The sequence below is a fragment of the Monodon monoceros genome, unplaced genomic scaffold (assembly GCF_005190385.1).
Source record: "Monodon monoceros isolate NGI ecotype Baffin Bay Population unplaced genomic scaffold, NGI_Narwhal_1 Super_Scaffold_7, whole genome shotgun sequence".
Lineage (NCBI taxonomy): Eukaryota > Metazoa > Chordata > Mammalia > Artiodactyla > Monodontidae > Monodon > Monodon monoceros.
This window is the reverse complement of record NW_021703784.1, coordinates 30,510,040-30,531,357: the sequence shown is the minus strand read 5'-3', so window position 1 is coordinate 30,531,357 and position 21,318 is coordinate 30,510,040. Positions and strand designations below refer to the sequence as shown.

The 21,318-nt window shown below is 36.9% G+C and overlaps 1 protein-coding gene across 8 annotated transcripts in view; it reads left to right on the top strand.

Moving 5' to 3' along the window:
* The window catches only part of YAP1 (Yes associated protein 1), a 105,127-nt gene extending 84,810 nt beyond the window's left edge, over positions 1-20,317 (top strand). For 2 of the 8 annotated variants that reach the window (XM_029207873.1, XM_029207874.1), the window contains exons 5-8: positions 830-1,023; positions 13,842-13,972; positions 17,370-17,482; positions 19,324-20,317. In XM_029207873.1, the coding sequence (XP_029063706.1) occupies positions 830-1,023; positions 13,842-13,972; positions 17,370-17,482; positions 19,324-19,562 (677 nt within the window). In that variant the 3' untranslated portion in view covers positions 19,563-20,317. Of the gene's footprint in view, positions 1-829; positions 1,024-3,888; positions 3,937-13,841; positions 13,973-17,369; positions 17,483-19,323 lie in introns of all 8 variants that reach the window. The other 6 variants (XM_029207871.1, XM_029207869.1, XM_029207870.1 and 3 more) reach the window with 6 other exon arrangements.
* The last annotated feature ends 1,001 nt before the right edge of the window (positions 20,318-21,318 follow it).

Sequence of the window (21,318 nt, the reverse complement as noted above, 5' to 3'; positions counted from 1 at the left end):
AGGCTCAGTAGTTGTGGCACACGGGCTTAGTTGCTCTGCGGCATGTGGGATCTTCCCGGACCAGGGCTCGAACCTGTGTTCCCTGCATTGGCAGGCGGATTCTTAACCACTGCGCCACCAGAGAAGTCAGCAGGCGGATTCTTAACCACTGCACCATCAGGGAAGCCCCATCCAGATTCTTGTAGGCTTAATTTATTATGAGCATGCATCAGATCATTTAATCTACTTGATTTATTAGAGTTATATTTAAAGATTAATAATCTTGATGAGCTTTAATGCTTAGAATGCTTTGTCTCAGTTACTTTGAGAGATTTATTTTTAATTAAATATATATTATATTTTATAATAAGCAATATATTCACATTATTCAAACTTGAAAAGTTATAAAAAATGTCTCTCTTGAACTCGGTCCTCTAGTCATCTAGTTCCCCAGGTCCAGAACCAACAGATTTTAATTGCTTCTTGGCTGTCCTTCAGTTCAGATTCTCTGGATATGCATGTAATATATGTTCCACCTGCCCCCTTTTTTTTTTAATACTATCTATTCTGTACTATGCTTTTAACTTAGTATGTCTTAGACTGTTCCATGTCACTGCCTATTAGAGTTACTTGTTTCTTTTCTCTTATGGCTGCCTTGCATCCTAGGATAATGACAAAGATGACTACAATAATAATAAATTAATGTAACCATTGTACTATTGGTGGATTTTTAGGTTATTTCTAGTCTTACTACAGAAAAGGCTGTGTTGAATATCCCCAGTTGCTTTTGAATAACTAAATATCCTTTATCTTGCTAGTTTTTTAGGATAGATCTTCTGTTTCATTTCAGCCATGAACCAGAGAATCAGTCAGAGTGCTCCAGTGAAACAACCACCACCCCTGGCCCCCCAGAGCCCTCAGGGAGGAGTCATGGGTGGTGGCAATTCCAACCAGCAGCAACAGATGCGGCTGCAGCAGTTGCAGATGGAGAAAGAGAGACTGCGACTGAAGCAGCAAGAACTGCTTCGGCAGGTGAGGCCACAGGTTAGAGACCAGCCTTCCACTCTTGGGGTTTTGTTTTCCTACATAAAGTTGGGTGTGTTTCATTTTGACATTTATTAGTTACAGAAGAATGTTGTTTCTCTGAAACTAGAGTGACACAGAAACATTCTGTCCAGCTTTCATCTTAGTTTCTAGTTTCTTAACTGGCCTTTGATCACATAGGCTATAACTTTTAAACCTGTATCACAAAGAGATGTTTTGGTCGTATTCATTGCAGTCAAGCAAAAATCGGAGGAAGCAAGGGTGCTTTTCCTCAAATATACAGGCATACCTCGGAGATATTGCCGGTCAGTTCCAGACCACCACAATAAAGCAAGTCTTACAATAAAGTGAATCACATGAATTTTTTGGTTTCCCGTTGCATATGAAAGTTAATGTTTACACCGTACTGTAGTCTATTAAGTGTGCAATAGCATTGTCTTAAAATAAACAATGTAAATTGTTTATTGTAAAATTTAATGTAAATTTAAATAAATTTAATGTAAAATTAAATACCTTAATTTTAAAATACTTGATTGTTAAACAATATTAACCATCATGTGAGCCTTCAGTGAGTCATCTTTTTGTAATAGTAACATCAAAGATCACTGATCACAGATCACCATAACAAATATAATAACAATGAAAAAGACTGAAATATTGTGAGAATTACCAAAATGTGACACCGAGGCATGAAGTGAGCAAATGTTGTTGGAAAAATGGCTCTGATAGACTTGCTAGACACAGGGTTGCCACAAACCTTCAGTATGTTTAAAAACAAAAATTGCAGTGTCTGCAAAGTGCAATAAGATGAGGTATGTCTGTACATGGAATTGCAGACTACTATATATCTGAGGATTTCACTAAGGGGGAAACTCTGGGACATCACTTGGGGAGGAACATCTTTTACTTTAAATGAATTATTTGTCTAGGGGAATACACAATATGATATTTCTCAAATGATAAATGTTTCAGTATTGCTGAATCTAAGATGTTTTATTTAAAACAATACAGGCTATCCCAAGTTTAGAAGATCCCACAGTGCTTTAAAATTATCTACTTATGGATATTTTTTCATGTTGGGATGGGTAGTTTCTAACGTTAGAGAGCTGGAAAACTTTACGACCATTTTTCAGTTTTCTTTCAGAAATACTGTTGGTCTTTATGTGCCATAAGAGTATATAATCCCTCATCTCAAAATGAATTTTTACTTTATCTTATTTCAGAGTGATAAAATCTAAGTTCAGATTTTGGGAGTGTGATCTTCTCAAAGCAGTATATTTTAAAATTTTTATGTAAATATTTTGGATAATAAACATGATGTGATTTTGAAAGTGACAAAAGGTAAACGTACAGTGAAAATGAAATCTCCTTTTCCATTTCTCTAGTTCTCTTTTCTGGTTGTAAGTAGCTATCAGTTTCTTATATTTTTTCCCCCCCCAGAGACATTCTCTCTGTTTGCGAACGTGAAATATACATATCTGTACTATTTTTCCTCACCTAAGTCATAGCATACTAAGTATAGGCATTAAAAATATCATTATACTCTCCATTTTTGTAGTCAGGATGTAGACATTTGAACAAGGCACTTTTTTTTCATGAGTGTTATATTTTAATAGTGTCACGTGTTAATGGAAATACATGAACTTGATACAGTCTTTGAACTCAGATTTGGGATTTGAAGAACTAGTACCTAAGAATTAAACTAAGCCATGGAATCCCAGACAGGCACACCTTTAAACTGTTTGTGCTATCAGTAACCTGCCAGTGTAATTCTAGTGTGGTTGGCACCAAAGTGAGTAAGAAAGATGATGCCAGCATATGATGTCAAGAAGTGGTCTTGAAAGAAATATTCCCTCATCCGCCTTTAAGAAGGTAGAGAAAGGAAGCACATTAACAAGATTAATGTATCTCTGATGGACTTTTTAACATATTACTATAAAGGAAAGATATTTTTCACTTAAATAAAACTTTATCATCGGAACAAGGTAGCACCATCAAAATTATAGTTATATAGCTCTTAGAAGAAATAAAGCAATTTAAGGGTATGTTTTACACAGACTGTTTTCATTTTGTTGTTACTGAGTACTAGATGGCGTATGCGTATATAATTTCACATATGAATTAAAGACTACCAAAAAAAAGGAAACCTTATTAATAAGAAAGGTTAAAGTCTGGGAATGGGCCATCCATCATTTTGTTGTTGCCGTAGATCAGCTCTCCCCCACCCGCTTCCCGCCCAATGGGCAAAATGCTGCTACTTATAAAATTCTTCATTCTAAAGAATTTTTCTGAATCTTATGCTCACTCTTACTCTGGGTGATGGTTCCTAGACAGAATAGTTTCCTTTAAAGGTAACTTCTTTATTTCTTCTTTACCACCTACTGTGTTGTCTTTTCTTTCGTTGAAGTGACAGACCTGCTCTATTCTTATACTAATGGTGTGTTTTCTAAGATTTTTTGGTTTTGTTTTTTAGCAATCAGTGTAAATTCAGTATATCTTAAGCCTTTTGGCTTCCTGTGAACTTCTTCCATTGATAGTTTCTCTTATCACTGAAGCATCAAATTATATTTTTCCTGCTTCATCTAATATTCAGAAGTAAAGAACCTACCTGACCAATATCCAGTTTTATTTGAACCCTGACACCTAAAGTCTTACTGTCCTATCCTCAATGCTGTTTAACACTTCTGAGGTTTCCGTTTGTTATGTGGTGACTCCGTTGGCTCCTGTCCTCAGTCTGCTGCTTCTTGGGCTAGCTTGGGAATTCTGTGCTATGGTGATATGTCTGGATACAATTTGTAAGTCAGCCTACACAGCCAAACCATGTGGCTTAAAGTAATTTTTATCCATCTTATTTTTCACTCTTAGGCAATGCGGAATATCAATCCCAGCACAGCAAATTCTCCAAAATGTCAGGTAGGCTCTTATCTGATGTTTTAGCATTGAAAACAGATATTAAATTAGGAAAGAGAAAAACTTGTGCTCCAGGGGCCTGTCCTTACTGAAGATTAGCCCAGAGTAAATTTGAGGCATCTTTCTACCATGATACTTAAGTTAACATTGCTGTTCCCAGAAAGTTTACGCTATCTGCTCCCTCCCCACTTCTCCCAGAGTAGTATTCAAAACTCCGTCGAGGTCTTTTTTTCCCCCACATTTGATATGTAGTGTATACACCCTGTCAGCTTGAAGTGTGCCTGATTTTTTATTTGCATAGCCTAAAATAGTACTTACAATGATTTATAGAGATTAATAATTTGAACAGTAACAAAGGTAGTACAGGTTATTTACTTGGGTAGGCTACTTTAGGAAATCTTATTAAGAATTATAATCATACTACTAGGAAAGGAAAAGGTTCTTTTAGTGAACACTCCAAAGAAAGAATATTAAAATTATCAGAAGAGCAAAGGATCTACCTGAGTACTGTTTTGGGTTTCTTTGTTGGCTTTTATCAGCATTCCTCCCTGGTGAACCCAAAGGAACACTGGTTGTGAAGGTACCTTATTTAGATGGAAAGATTGTGGCCATTTTTTCCTTCTATAACATAGGCACTTATCTGACTCATGGAAAGAATCTCATTCTTGAAACCAAAGAGATTCTCCTTGTTCAGGGTTCACAGATTTGAAGGAATTAGGAGCTGGGGGATTATTGCACTTTTCTCAGATTGCCAGAAGCAACCATGAAACACCTCATATTCTGTGGAGCTCTTCTGCACTAGGCTAACAAGTGCGTTGTGTTAGAATGAGCTGTGGAAGTGTGGGAATTGGCAGAACTCCACTCATTTTAGATACTGTTAACTGGTCCATTTGGAGCACCAGATAGAATCTTCATAGAGACCAGTTTACTTTGTGAGAGGAAAAACTCTTCATTGTCTCTCTCATAAATGCCTCCTTTAATCAAGAAATCCAGGGAATAACTAATGAACGTCATCTTTGCTAAAGCAGAGCAGACATTCTTACAATGAGGACCTCTAATACCACATTTGACTGGGAAGAGCACTGTAGCATTGGATCTTTATATAAAGTGAAGACATTTTTCCTCGCTTTTTCTCTGAAGTATTTCTTTTATTTGTAATAAATGAAGTAGAAACATAGGAGCAAAAATTAATTCAAATGAGATTCGGAATCAAGCAAAAGGTTCTCCATGTTAAAGTGTTTTGAAATTGTTTCCTTTTTATTTTTTCCTACTAAGATCTTAAACTTTAAATTTGATAAGTAATTAAATACCTTCAGGTCTTTATTTCTTACTCAGTATAAGTGTAAACAGTTGCTCATTAAAATTATCAGGAGTTTTTAGATACTTCTTTTAGTAGTAAAGCTTCAGAAAAGTTAAGGTTTGTAAATTGCATTTCTATTAAATTTGTATGGTATTAAAATTACAGAGTTGATTCCTTAGATTTTTCTAAGCCAGAGCAGGAAACCTGAAAGAGATAGGTTTTATAAAAGGTTTTTTTAATTTAACTTTGCATATATGGATAATAAAATACTGCCTTGTCATATAAGATTCAGTTGTCAATGTATTTACCTGGCACAATTGTGAAAATGTATGAAATTCCAGTATAGGGCTAAATTTGGAGTTGCTCAAATACCCAGAATATGGTTGTATTTGTATCAAGCAAGTATCTGTGTTTTTCTCATCCTACATATTTTCTAGATTATCTTAAGGTAGGTGCCAGGAAAGATTCCACAAAGAAGGGTCATATCTTAAGTGAAGATGCCTCTAAATAAGGTTACCAGGATAATCAAGAAAGCCAGAAAGAGCTTTCCAGTCTCAAAAAACAGGAATAATGAAGAAAAAGGGATGGATCCATTCAATACTTGAGCACAAGGCACTCCTGTTCAGTGCTGTGGGGGGTTTGGGTTCTGTTTGTTGTTTGTTTTTACTTTTCTAATAGAAATCAGTGCAGATAAGTTAACAAGCAACATGAAACCAGTGGCATTGTTTTGTAATTATATATTTGCTGTGGGAAGGTACCAGACTTCAGAATGTTCACAAATTACTTGTTTCAAAAGCTATCCTTAAGTACTTCTGCATAGGATTAACAAAACCTGTCTATTGTAGAATTTCCTGGTCTTATAAACTACTGTCAGTATGGATGAGGTTAATACAAAATTCTGGAAAATTGAGACAACTTTAAAGGGGTTAGTATATTTTCTTAGTTAAAAATGGAAATTATTGCCTTAATTTGTTAGGGTTTGTTGGCAGAATTTTGGGAAAATTTGTCCTCATAGAGCTTTAAATTTTTAAATTTCATTTTGATTATTCACTATTTTTCTTTCTAAAGCAATTTCTGGTCTCAGAAAAAAAAAAAACTTTTTAAAAGTATAAACATCGTCTTTGCTCCATGAGATTGAACATGTATGGAATGCTCAGTTTTCTCTGTATAACTCTTACTAATACATCAGTTTCTCCTCTGTGACTGGAGGGAGACCTTTGAGAGAGTGGGTTAGGAATGCATCCCAGCTTCTGTTTCAAAACGTTTTGAAACTAACACTTTGAGGAAAGATAGTTCCCCCTGAGTGTGAATGTTTTTACCTTCTCTTATGCTTAAGAATGTGGTTCTTAGTACCTGCGTTTCCCTAATACCTATGAGATCAAGCATAAACTCTGCAACCTAGCTCATTTGTGGTCTGTGGTCAGTAGCCTTCTTTCTCTCTCTCAATTCTGGTTAAGCCAATTACCTTCCTTCAGCCAAGTGCACTCCTCTGTCTTGTTGCCATGATTCCACTCATGAGCTTTTCCCCATAAGGAGTACCTGACTTTTCCCCTTCCCTTTTACTGATTAAGATTCTCCATTTCCTTCGTAAGGCCTAGGTCAAAACGCATCCCCAAGTGCCCTCATCAGAATGCTTGAAACGACCCAGAAAATAGAAACAAGACTGCTGTGTATAGATAGCTTATCTCTGAGCAAATAATTGCTTTACTCTTCATAGACATTATAGCTATAAATTTTTTGCAACTAATGAATATTGTGTAGTCGCCATTCCTTATGGATAGTAATAAATGCACACCAGGGTCAGTTACTGGGTTAATGCTGGATAAAACCCACAGTATTAATGTTGAGGATGTTGTACTACACTGTTAGCCCGAAATGGTGAAGAGATTCAGATGTCCATAGTTTTAGTCAAATAGAGCAAAATAGTACAGGACCCCTGTTCAGAGCCATGTGAAAATAATCACCACAGGTTTTTTTTTTTCTGAATTTAATAATAGCAAAGTTTTGGCTTTTTTTTCCCCTCCAAACTCTCTTTTATGTTAGCAGATACTAGAAAAGCTTTTTCAGAATCCAATTAATACCTTTTCCAAGTTTATCTCGCTTCTTTTTGAAGTCCTAATATTGAATAAATCATAGATTCTAATGATTCTGTGAATCATTCTATGAATTTGAATCATGGATACACATCTTTTTAGTCAAAAAGGTTGTTCTGAAGTTGAAGATACTTTGGTAAATGGCACAAATATTAAAAAACAAAAAGCATTCTAAACATTGGCTAAATGTTTTAATAACTTCCAACATAATTAAATATTCTGTGAATGTTTAAAGCTGTGTTGGAAAATGAGGTATGGCAAGACCTATCTTGAACAGTTGGAAGAAATGGCTTTTTGTTTGTTTGTTTTTAAAATTGTTGACATAAACTGCTATTACTAAGACAAACTGTTTAAAAGATGTGTATTTTCAGAGTTATTCTTCATTTCTAAATTTGGATTTCTAGTTCGCTAAACTAACCTACCTTAAATAAATTGATTAGGTTGGAGAGGGGGGACCTTCATTTGTGTGCCGTATATTATCCAGAAATGAAACACTCTTACATGGTATTTGCTGAAGATAAAATTGCTTTAAGAAAGTAAAGTTGACATTAGCTTTACAGAATTTTCTATAAATGGAATCATAACTTTTTCACCTTAGCATGATTATTTTGAGATTCATTCATGTTGTATTTATAGTTCGTTCCTTTTTATTGCTAAGTAGTATTCCATTGTAGGGATATACTACAATTGTTTATCTGTTCACCTACTGATAGATATTTGACTTGTTTCTAAATTTTGACTTGTGTAGACATATGCTTCCATGTCTCTTGGATACTCTAAAGAATTTAATAACCTAGAGATATTCTAAATGTTTCCAGACTACTGACTTCTTCTACTGCCTTTCTCCTTATTTTTCTAAATGATGTGAACCAAAGCATCAGTTTTATATGGAGCCAAAATACTTTACTGCCAGATATATATTATCTTAAAGTATCTTTTTTACCCTATGAGAAATGATACTCCTATTTAAATGAGAGAAGGGAAATACAAAAAGGGCCAATGGCTCATGGCTGGATCCTGAGTCCATAAAAGTCCACTATGTGAACCAGGCAAATCATGTTTTCCTTTATAAACCATCCTGGAAAGTTCCCTCCAGACCAAGCTGGGACCATCAGTTTTACTTATAGTTGCAGATAGCTCTGACTCCACATGCGTCCCAGATTAGCTAAGATTTACAAGCTCAATGGGAAAAGCCACCACATTTTTGTATTATTACAGAAGAAAATGAGCTAAAAATATTTGCTTCCTTTAGAAAAAGTCAAATACTCTAAAAGAACTGTTTGACCTTTGAAATACAGAAGCATGATAAATTTTGGCTGAATTTCCTGTAACTTGCTTACTTCTCCATTTTTGAAAGTCTGTCAGACTGTTTATTCTGACTACCTTTGGGAAAAAGAGAAGCTTAACGAACTTGTATTTTTAGCTCAGTATTCTAATATTAGACATTTGTTCAGGATAAAAAACTCCTTAGAGATAGACATAACTTTCAACATGAAGTGTTTCAACTGAAATCAGTTTTTGTAGACAATCCAGTTATGTCCCAAGGCTGATTTTTAAAACAGCTATGCCAGATTTACTCAACTACAAAATGATGTTCATATTCATCCAAAATGTGTTTTGACAAAATTAATTTATTGCAACAGAATGGGTTTATTCTACATAGGTACATGTAGATATATACAGGATTTTTTTTTTTTTTTGTGGTACATGGGCCTCTCACCGTTGTGGCCTCTTCCGTTGCGGAGCGCAGGCTCACCTGCCATGGCTCACGGGCCTAGCCGCTCCGCGGCATGTGGGATCTTCCCGGACCAGGGCACGAACCCGTGTCCCCTGCATCGGCAGGCGGACACTCACCCACTGCGCCACCAGGGAAGCCCAGGAATTATTTTTAAATGCATATAATGGAGAAAGTTTATATGAAATATTTTTGATTAAAAAATTCAGATTATTTAACTTCATTTCGTACTTATCCATATTAATTATTTTTCTCTAAAATCACTGGCCAAAAGTCTGTACAACTCTGAAACAAATTTTAAATATTTTACTTCTAAAATTATTAATTTTATGCAGTGTGTTCACTTTCACATTTATAATCCTTGGCTAAGGATACAAGGAATTACAAAGCTTACTCACAATGAAACCCATGATTTAACTATTCCTCACTGGCAGCAGGACAGCTTAGGGAGGAGCTCTTTCAGTTAGTTCTGACTCCACATTCACTCTCCTTCAAAGTCTGACTAGGTAAAGCATGGAGTAGATACTTCCGCAGATTTCCACATCTCTGTGTGGGGGTGTGTGTGCATGCATGCATGTGTGTGTGTTTATGTGGATGTGGATGTTACTGTTTTTATATTCAGTTGAACTCTGAACTTATTGATATATGTTAAGGGGAGGGGGAAGTTGGCCTGTTTTCCTACAAAATACATATGGTTTTCCTCCCCAATTTTTGACAATTTCCTTAAAATATCACCAGAAATGTTTCATCTTATTGAACCCAGTGAAATAAATTACGTTCACAGATGAAAATATTAACAAAAGAATTAATTGGGATTGACATATATACACTGATGTGTATAAAATGGATGACTAATAAGAAAAGAAAGGAAGGAAGGAAAGAAAGAAGGAAAGAAGAGGAAGGGAAGGAGGAAGGAAGGGAGGGAGGGAGGGAGGGAGGAAGAAGAAAGGAAGGAAGGAAGGACGAACGAACGAATGCCCTGGGGAGGGGGCTACCAAGTAGTCAAGTTTAGTTAAAGTAATTTTGTTTCTAGCAAATACTGAGCTATGTAAGAATATATACCCATTTTTGGATGATGTATGTGTAAGTTATTATATATCAATTATACCTCAATAATACTTTAAAAATTACTTCTAATCAACCCTGTTTGGTTGGTGTTGGGGTTTTGTTTGTTTGTTTTCCCTGTAACTAGAAGTTTCAAACCTGAGCTGAATATCCATACCTGGTATATGGGTTCTATAATCTATGTATATGTTATTTATATCATTGGCCTTACCGCATTACGTTTGTTTTCATGCCGTATTCTTCACTATTTGGTTGATAATGCTAACACCGTCCTACCACCACCACCAGTAAATAAAGTGGCATTTTTTTCCCCTTGTTCCTTTCGAGTTCAGTTTACATGAATCCCTAGGTTAGTTACTCTTAGTCCTGGCTCAAATATGGATTTGATGAGAAGTATTTCCATAGCCTTTCAGGGGGTTGGATGTCTTCTCAGGCAACTTGTAAACATTGGCCTTCTTATTCACATCTCTAAATTACCTTTCACTGTAAATGTGGGTAGTTGGTTCTTTAGTGTCTGCTGACAGTAGAAATTCAGTTGTTAAACGCAGCAAAAAGTAAAAATCTGATAGCTTCAAACAAGCAATGTGGCAGAATTCCAAGTAGCGAGAACATGGAGATTTTGCACATAACAATTAGCTTTAACTTCATAAAACCTTGAAAAAGTGGAAACCATCAAAAGGGGTAAAATAAAAGTTGTAAAAACAATATGAAAATTATAGCCAATTTATTAAGTTATTTCAGTAATGATGTATTTGCTTTGTGCTGCAAGGTTCAAAACTAGGTACACAGAAACGTGAGTATGCCTTCCCTAGGCATCAGCCTCATCCAGAGCCTATAATTTTATTCACTTTAAAATTTATTGCTTTTGGGGCTGCCTTGGTGGATAGGACTCCGTGCTCCCAATGCAGGGGACCTGAGTTTGATCCCTGGTCAGGGAACTAGATCCCACACGCATGCCACAACTAAGACCCAGCACAACCAACCAACCAACCAAATAAATAAATATTTTAAAGTAAAATAAAATTTATTGCTTTTAACATCCTTATATTTTAATAGCAACATAAATTCTTCAAAGTATTTAGAAGCTCTTGTTTTATGCTCCAAAATAGTCATTCATTTATTCATTTTGTGCCCTTAAGGGGCAGAGAAGAAATAATTACAATATCATGTGGTAAGTGCTAAGATCATGTTACATATATATGCCCAGGGTGTGAAAGACATATTGTCTATCTGTCTAATCTAATCCAATCCGAAGATGGAAATGGGATCATTCTGGAGAATTAACCTAGAGAAGGTAACTGTGTCTTAAATAATAAGAAAGAAAAGTGTTCTAGTCAAGAGTATATGGAAAGACATGGTACCAAGAGAAAACATTTCATATTAAAGACCTGCAGGGAGTACACTTTGTTTTAAAGTCACTTCTCACTTTGTAAGGTGAAAATGGGGGCAAGGGGCACATCAAAGATAGAAGATAGAGAAAACAAGTAAAATGGATCCCCAGAAGCTGCTAGGAGTGTGGGTTGGCCTAGAACGGGAGACAGCAGGAGGGAATCCATTTTCTGAGACTGGAAGAAAAGTTACAAAGGTGATGAATGAAGATGGCTTTGGGGGAGCAGGAAGAGATGACAGGAGGATCCAGAAAACCACAGATTGTTCCTGATGACCTCAGTGTTCTTATTTAAATGCGAGAGAGCTTGAAAAAGGAAAAGCACTTAAGTGAACAGGGTCTTGAGAGAGTGTGCCAGATTTGGAGTAGTAATCATGAGAATGTGAGAAAAAAGTAACCAAGGACCCAAGAAAAAACAAAAAAACAATGAGTGGTACTAAGGAGGGCCCAGCCAAGGCCAAAGACTATTAGTTTATAACAGTCTGGATAGTTGTATGATTTTTCTGTAGCATTTCTTAGCAGTCTCAGTATAGAAATGAAGCAAGCACATTTTTAATATTGATTCATGGTTGGAATTTGCTGTGTTGAAATAAAATTATGTGTGTATCAGGAATCTGAAAGGTAATCATGTGTATTTAAAATGATCAGCCCTGCATTTAAACTTGTAGGGAAGGAGAGCCAATAGATTGGAATAGTAGGAGGTAGAAGAAACTGGATGGAAAGAAAAAATACGGTTCCAGAAAGCGGGATGAGTACATGTAAGATTTCTGGGGAAGAAGTTTCTAAACCAGCTCAGGGTGTGACCAAGGAAGTTAATGACTGAAATACAATGGTAAAGTGGTCAATATCATTGCAATTTAGAGAGCCAGGAATTTCAGCATTAGATTACTGTATAGATTTTGTGCATGGATGTTGACAGTTCCCGGGTGGTAGATGCAGTTGCAATGAAGTGAAACAATGATCATTGTCCCAAACATGAGTAAAGATTGTAGAGGTAGGTTTGGTTTTGGAATAACAAGGTCTTGGCTGTGTAAGTGGGTGATTGAGGTAGGTAGGGATGAAGATCACTGGAATACAGAAATTCAAGGAACTCATGTCGAGTGAATCATCTATGTAATGTATAAGTAATGAGATATAGTGGCATGTCTTAAAATTAATATAATATTGAAATACTAATGAATATAAATGGTATTTTGATACATTTGCAACAACTAGAGCATGATATGAAAATGTTTTCTATTGATGAAAAGTCAAAGGTATAGTAAATACTACTGTTTGTTGCCTATATTTATAATTGAAGAAAATGCTAGATTTTAGTTATAGGTTAATGAAAATAAAGATGTAAATTTTTTTCTCCATCCAAGTTCACATACCCTCTGCATTCTGTCATGACCCTCTGGTTAAGAAACCCATTTAAAGGATGGGGTATCTAGGAGGCAGAAACCTGAGTAAAAAGAAGTGGTTGTTGCGTAGTCTAGAAGTGGTGGTGCAGAGCTCAGAGAATATCTCCACTGCTTCTGGACCCAGTGGTGACTGGGAGTGAGGATGCTGGAGATGGTGTGTGCCTCAGCGAGCAGGCTTGGCTCAGGAAGGCTGCAGGGGGTGAGGTATAAAGGTGTAAGAGTTGGCCAGAGTGAGGTGAACTAGCCTTGAAGCCCCAGGCAAATATAAAGCTGAGGCCTGGAATGTTTGGAAGCACGTTGAGGCAGCCCTTCTGAAATGAGATCAGGGTAGTAATGGCCCATAGCTTTTGCTCAGTTTCCAGGTAGAATCTTGCTGAGAAATTGTTGGATGCCCCCGAAGACAGTTCAAGATTGAAAAACCTGAAGTCAGAATGAGTTACTTGATACCAAATTGTAAAACAATGCAGGAGGGCAGTGAGGAGTGTTGGTGTCTTGGTAAATCACCAAATTTTGTTCTTTTGACTTTATTTTTATTACTGGTGCCAAACATATAAAACCATATGAGGGTTGGTGAGTAAAAATAAACTGTAAGAAGAATTCTCTTTTGTAAAGATCAGACTTGCCATCCTACCCCAAAGGAGGGATTTAGGAGTGTCTGCCAGAAAAGGAAAATACCAAAAGGAAGCTAAGTAGTTAAGTATATATGTTTTGGGGTTAATAAGACTAATTAAACTTTCAGTTTATATAATTTAATGTTTAATCACTTGAAATGGATAGAAGAACCTGGTCCTTCTGATTGGGAAACTCATTAACTTTTAGATGTTAATACTTCAGCTTTATATGTACAAGTTTATTACTTTAAACCTAACGATAACTTTGTTAGTCAATAGATTGATTCTGTTTATTTGTGTTGATTTTTTTCTAGGAATTAGCTCTCCGTAGCCAGTTACCAACACTGGAGCAGGATGGTGGGACTCAAAATCCAGTATCTTCTCCTGGGATGTCTCAGGAATTGAGAACAATGACGACCAATAGCTCAGATCCCTTTCTTAACAGGTTGGTAAGAGTTGCTACTGGCCAACATCTGAAAAAGATCATAGTTTTAAGGTGATTCTCCTTAGTACTTGTAATAAGCTGTTTGAACATCTTTGTGGGCCAAAAACCATAGCTGTAAATGAATCTCTCCATAAATGGCTAGTACAATAAAACTTGAGGATTAAAAGCTGGCTCGTGTGAGAGGAAATGAGCTGTTCAGACTTGTAGAGGGGATACTTATTCACAGTCACGTGTTTGCTTGTGCCTATACTGTTGAAAAACAGTTACTTGCAGAATCATGAAGGAACATGTGAATGCCTTTCTATAAAAGCAAATGAACTGCATCTTAAGCCTACTTAGGGCTGCATTGTAAGGATCATTAGAAGGAATTTTCCACGTAAGTGTTCAGCCTGAGAAGTTTCACTGCAGGAGCACTGTAAGGCCTCATGTTCTTAAGGGCTATAGGTCAAGGAGATAAAAAGTAAGGTTGTGCCTCTTTCAAATAATGTATTAATATTAAAGAGTATTGAAAATAACATAGTTTAAGGATGATTTTTAGTGAGTTATCACAAATCTTGGGTTTCAGGCATATTGCAAAGATGTTATTATATGTAGGGAGGGCTATGTTGAAAACTGCAAGCTGAGACAGAACATATTCTTTGCCTAGAAGGCCGTTTAAAATTAAGATTTGACTACAATTCTTTCTTCTAGATTGTCAAATATTTATGGAGTTTCAGCTTTTAAAGTAAGGAACAAATGCTTTCTGGTCTTTGCTTTTGTTTTTTTTAACCAATTTTAAACAGTGTACTTTTTAAAACATTTAAAGGTATTTTTGTTTAAGAAGGCTATAATGCTACCCTTTCAGTTCTCACCAATTGAATTGAAAACATCCTGATCCTAAGATAAACAAAACACCTTGTCATACCAAAATATTTAGTACAATAGAATTGTCTGTCATTTGCTCTGTCTTAAGGTTAGTTAGTGCTGGTGCCCTAATTGGTAAGTTTGGTTTCAAAGGCCATCTAAAGGGTACTTAAGTTTGTATTTACTCTTCTGATATATGCAGTTTAAAGTTCTGCCAAAAATTGAGTATATTTATATAAGACTGTAGTTCTAAGCTTAAACTGAGGTTAATTAGGAAAGGTCATAGCCACAGAACTTTCTTTTCCACAAAGGAAATTTCAGATCAATATAATTCCAGTACCCGTCTTATTGAAGTCCTGTATTGATCCAGGGATGAAATTAGACCATTTGGAAAAAAATGGATAGACTGCATATCCTCCTGATAGTCATTTGTGCAGATTGTTTCTTAAAACTTTTGATAAGACCTGAGCTACAGTTTAAGATTCTATTTTCTGGTAAAGATCACAGAATGGAACATTACCCGTGTTGTTAGTCTCAGGGCAAAATTCCATGTCTACTCTCTGTAGTACCCCCAGGTTCTAAAACATACATCTGACTATAACATTTTTCTTTTCAGAAACTCTTGATGGTTTCCCCACTGCCCATCATTCGATTTATACATATTCCTTAAGCTCTAAACACTTGTTCCCCTAACTTGCCATGGAGTTGACTCTTAGTAGTGGTGGAACATCCCCTCATCTCCCTTTTACTCTGAGGTCTTTCAAGGCCAGCTCCCACATTCCCTTCCATGAAACCTTTCCCCTGTACGTTTCAAGCTTACTCCTCTTTGTTCTGAAAGCACTTTGCTCACGTTGCCCTTGTATATGATTCATTAACGTATTTGTTCACCTCCCTCCCTGAAGTTGTGAGCCTCTCAGAAAGCATCAGTTGTAGATTTTTGTTGTATCCTCAGACTATTCTAATCCCTATCACGTAGTAGCAGATGCTCAGTGAATGTTTATTGAAGGGAGGTTGGGGGGCTGCAGGGAGCAGTCCCTGACCAGGGAAATGGCCTTGTGAACTCTGTCTTCAGGAGTGCCCATGTGCTTCCCCTGGGGCTTGGAAAGAACTCTGAACAACTGTGTACATTCAGCTATTCTGTAACAGAGTCTTGAGTGTCTTGATATGTGCTCCGTTCTCAGCAGTGGGAATAGAGTGATGACTAGGACCAGGCCCTTGTCCCAGATCAAGACAGGCAAAATAAAAACAAACCACATCCTGAGACCTTCTCCAAAGTAGCTGCATTGTATACAAATGGTCTCAGAGGCAAATTTGTGTTTTCTTGGATCTGTGTGAGGCTTTTGAATCTTGCCAAAGTCTGACAGAAGCATTAAACTAGTGGTTGCAATATACAGAGTGAAGGGGAGGGAGAACAAGGCAAGTGCATTGAGTAATTTAGGAAAGAAATTTAGGGGACTGAGCTTTCGACCTTGAGCAACTATTAAATCTTGTTTTTAAAGCTTAGTTATTTTTTGTTTAACTTTTGTGTAAGCTAAACAGCTGTTTAAGTGTCCAAGCTGTGGAGAAAGTTAGAGTTTGCCCTGTAGTCAGAGACCATTACGAACAATTGCCTTTATTTCACACTTTGCCATAGTTTTTCTACAATTAGCAGAACCCCCAATTCTACAGGCGATGCCACCTGGTGTCTGCGTGCTACTAGGTTAGGAGAGTGTCGTATTTATGAAAGTAATAGTCTAAGGATATTTACCATACTTGTATGTAAATCTGTGATACTTTTCATTTAGCCTAAAGTAAAAATCTGTCTTGGCTCATAGTTTTCTGTTTTTCTCAAGGTATGTGCCTTGTAGTTTTTTTGTTTTTTGTTTTTAATCTTTCCTTCATCTGGAACTCTCAGGGCTCCTATCTCATGCTAAGGTGTTTGTTTGCAGCTCCCCGCCTTTCCCAAACAGAAACAAGGAGATCAAGCTAGGGAGTTCAGTTCTTATCGGCAGTGACTCATGTTTTGGCCCAGTCAAAAAAGAAATTCTGGTTCTTTATTTTGGTTTGATTTTTCTGGCTTAAACTCTCTGCATGAGAGCTAGGAATTTAGCATGAATCTAGTGCAGACCTGTCTCACCACCCACCTGGAGGTTGTGTTTTGACCTATGCCTGTGACCACTGCCACTTGGGGAATTGAGACCTTGAAACAAATGAACCATGTGGAGCCCCTAGATTCAAATGATACTAGAGAATATCTACACAGAGAATTTTCTGTCACCTAGGAAAACTGGAAATATCTTTCTTTTCCCTTATTGCCACCAAGCCCAGAACCTTAGGAAAATTTTGGCCCCCTAAAGTTGCCAGTTTCAATTAGGATTAACTTGTCTGTTTCACCTCATAGCAAAAGAGCTTTGTATGGGCCCTGAAGGAGGGTGCTTGTTTCAGATGCTGCAGGGCAAGAATTTTCACTAATCCTCTTTGAGAATCATGTTGGTACTCAGCAGGTGTTTATATTTTTACCTTGAAATCATTTCTTAAATTTTTTGTGTTGGTCTTTAACTCTCATTCTTTGTAGTGGCACCTATCACTCTCGAGATGAGAGCACAGACAGCGGACTAAGCATGAGCAGCTACAGTGTCCCTCGGACCCCAGACGACTTCTTGAACAGTGTTGATGAAATGGATACAGGTTGGTATTCTTTATTCCTCTAGCTTTCGGTGAGAAGTAGTCATTGTATTACCAGGTCTAATTAAACTATTGTGAGCAAAGATTATTCAGAAGAAAACCAATTGAGATCCTGTAAACTTCAATTCAAATTAAGTTTGCTTTGTGGGGTTTTTTTGTTTGTTTTGTTGGCATCTTGTAATTTCAGTCTTTTCCCAGTTTTTAAATGTCATGAATATCTCAGCTCTATTTGACATGACTTATTTTATATTTTAGCATTTAAAACATTGAGTTAATTGACAGAGCAGTTGAGGACCCTATTAGAAGTCTCTGTTATATGGATTTGTATTCTTTTTTCTTTTTTTTTTAAATAAATTTATTTTATTTTATTTTATTTGGCTGTGTTGGATCTTTATTGCTGCTCGCGGGCTTTCTCTAGTTGCAGCGAGCGGGGGCTACTCTTCGTTGCAGTGCACAGGCTTCTGATTGTGGTGGCTTTTCTTGTTGCGGAACATGGGCTTCAGTAGTTGTGGCTTGCAGGCCTCTAGAGTGCAGGCTCAGTAGTTGTGGTGCACGGGTTTAGTTGCTCCGTGGCATGTGGGATCTTCCCGAGCCAGGGCTCGAACCCGTGTCCCCTGCATTGTCAGGAGGATTCTTAACCACTGCACCACCAGGGAAGCCCCTGGATTTGTGTTCTTAATTTTGGAGAAGATCTCTATATGTGATTCATATGTCTCTATATGTGATTCATTGTCTGCTTCCCTCTTTTTTGTGAGGGTCTTTGGTCCAACTTAGGTGATATGGGGCTCAGGAAGCCAGGTAGGAAAGGCTAGGTGGTGGGGCTTACCTACTTTATTGTTAGAATAGTTTCAGGGATCTTGCAGAAGCTAAGAAATACCTGCGTCACAGGGGTAATTATAGAACCCTTTTTCCTGTGGATTAACCGGTGACCCTGGCCTTGGCAGCTATCAGAGGGCACGAATTGGCGGGGAAATGAAGCAGTTCTCCAGCTAGCTAGTTCTTTAGCCGGCAGCTTCTAAAAGTGTTTGGCAAGTCTTCTGTACCTGTGCTCATCCAGTTTATGGCTTTGATGCTTCTGGGAATCCACAGCGCCCTCTCTTCATCTAAATCTTAAATCATCCATAGGAGTTGCTTCAAACCCATCTCATTCATAACACCTTTCCTGACTCCTCTGTCCCCCCATTTCTCTCTTTAACACTTAATGGTTTATATTAGTTTTTCTGAAAGCATGTTCCATTGAAGTGTTAAGGAATGTTAACATTGTCATGGACAAAAAGGTTTCTTGGCAAGGTAAGTTTGGGAAACCTAGAAGCAAAGCTAGGAAGACTTACCTATCCAAGGACTTTTTGGGAGGCTTGTTTTTACTGTTGTGAATGTGAATCTCCTAAGGGTGGAATAGTTTTGTGCAGTTCTTTTATTCTGTTCCCCAGTGTGTACTTCAGAGAAAGACAGGTCTATACCATTCATTTTTATATTTTATCTTATTATGGTGGTGCATACCTGGAAGAGAGTCAAGTAGTGATGCTGTTGTGTCATACTTGTTCTTTCTTTCTTGCTGTATATAATTTTTTAAGGAATTTTTTTTCAGGACCCCCTTTACTGCTCAGCACATAGTAGTAAGCAATCAAGCTTGTTCAATATCTGAACAATTTTGAAGCAAAAGGAAACTTGCGTTGTTACTTTGCTATCTGTGAGTTGTTTGACCTTAAGTAAACTGTGGGCCAGTGGAGGAGGTCGGTCAGGAATGCGTTTCTTTCCCTGTGCATTTATGTATACTCACATGATACGGCTCTGATGTTAGCTTTTCAAAAAGGACCTATTCTCTTTCTCACTGTTCCATCTAGGTGACACTATCAACCAAAGCACCCTACCCTCACAGCAGAACCGTTTCCCAGACTATCTTGAAGCCATTCCTGGGACAAATGTGGACCTTGGAACACTGGAAGGAGATGGAATGAACATAGAAGGAGAGGAGTTGATGCCAAGTCTACAAGAAGCTTTGAGTTCTGACATCCTTAATGACATGGAGTCTGTTTTGGCCGCCACCAAGCTAGATAAAGAAAGCTTTCTTACATGGTTATAGAGCCCTCAGGTAGACTGAATTCTAAATCTGTGAAGGATCTAAGGAGATATACCTGAAATTTCCAAATAAGCCGGTTGTGATCTTCTGGCTAATACAGAAAAAGATGAACAAACGTCCAGCAAGATTCTTTCATCCACTATTTTGCTCTTCCTTGTCCATTGCTGCTGTTAATATATTGCTGACCTCTTCCATGTTTGGCTCTAAAGAATCAAAAAAAACTTTTTTTGTTTCTTTTGCTATTATAACTACTGTTTGTTTTGGGGGCTGGGGGAAGTGAGCCTGTTTGGATGATGGATGCCATTCCTTTTGCCCAGTTAGACGTTCACCAGTCATTTTAACTAAATACTCAGACTTGGAAGTCAAATGCTTCACGTCACAGCATTTAGTTTGTTCAAGCAATTGTTTCTTCAGCTGCCTTTGGCCAGTGGAAAAACATGACTTACTGGTCTGACAAGCCAAAAATGTTGTATCTGATATTAAGTACTTATGCTGATTTGAAGAGATAGCTGAAACCAAGGCTGAAGACTGTTTTACTTTCAGTGGGTTTTTTTTCCTCCTAGTGCTATCATTAGTCACATAGTGACGTTGATTTTATTTTAGGAGCTTATAAGGCTTGAGATAATTTCCATAGAAATATATTAATTATTGCCACATACTCTAGTATAGGTTTTGGTGGGTTTTATTGTGGCTTTTTGTTGTTGTTGTTTTTGGTTTCTTTTTTGTTTGTTTTTTGTCTTGGTTGGGGTTTTTATTGTTTTGGGGTTTCTTTTTTTTCTTTTTCTTTTTTTTTTTTTTTTTTTGTTGTTGTTGTTGTTGTTGTTTCTCAGAACTTAGGCAAATTACCATTATAGTGAATCTGTTTATACTTGTAGCTTGGGACAGTTATTGTAGTTCCTTTGGTAAATCTACATGTCCTGGTTTTTTTTACCATCTTATTTAAATCTTGGTAATCTGCTCTCTCTATATATACCCACACACACACTTATAATGTTTATGATAGTGTGATAGCAGAATGTATCTTTTTTTTTTTTTAAGTTTTCCCTACTTTCCAATTTATTTTAAAATGGTAGCTTTGAATGTATGCATTTAGAATACATGACTAGTAGTTTATATTTCACAGGTAGTTTAAATCTGGTTGGGGCAGTCTGCAAATGTTGGTGGTAGTTTAGTGTTCTAGAAAGGGCTGTTATTATGGGTAGTGCCTAGAGGAGTCCTGTATGCCCTCTGGGCACACAATGGATATTATCTGATGAATTTGAAAGAAGCAAACAAGAAATGGCTTTATTATCCCCTGGTTAGTCCCTCAGACTAATTTTACGTCCTGATGGGAAATCACTGAGTTAGGTTCATAGTGTACATGACAGAAGTAAGCTTTATATAGTGGTTTACCTTCCTTTAGCTTTGAAAGTTTACCTTTGCCTTAGTTTTGGAAGTAAATTCTAGTACTTTAGTTCTCTTTTGTAATGAACACATTAAGGACTACATTGAAATATTACCTACAAAATCGTTCTTCTAAGACTTGCTTCTGCTTCTGTATGCTGAGAATTGACCCTGGATAGTATATAGAATACTGTAAGGTCATAAGTTAGCTGGTAAAGTGATCAGATTAATGTATATTGGTAGTTGAATTTAGCAAAGAAATAGAGATAATCATGATTATACTTTTATTTTTACTGGAAGAGATATAACTAGAGTATGTGTCTACAGGAGTAATAATGTTTTCCAAAGAGTATTTTTAAAGGAACAAAATGAGCAT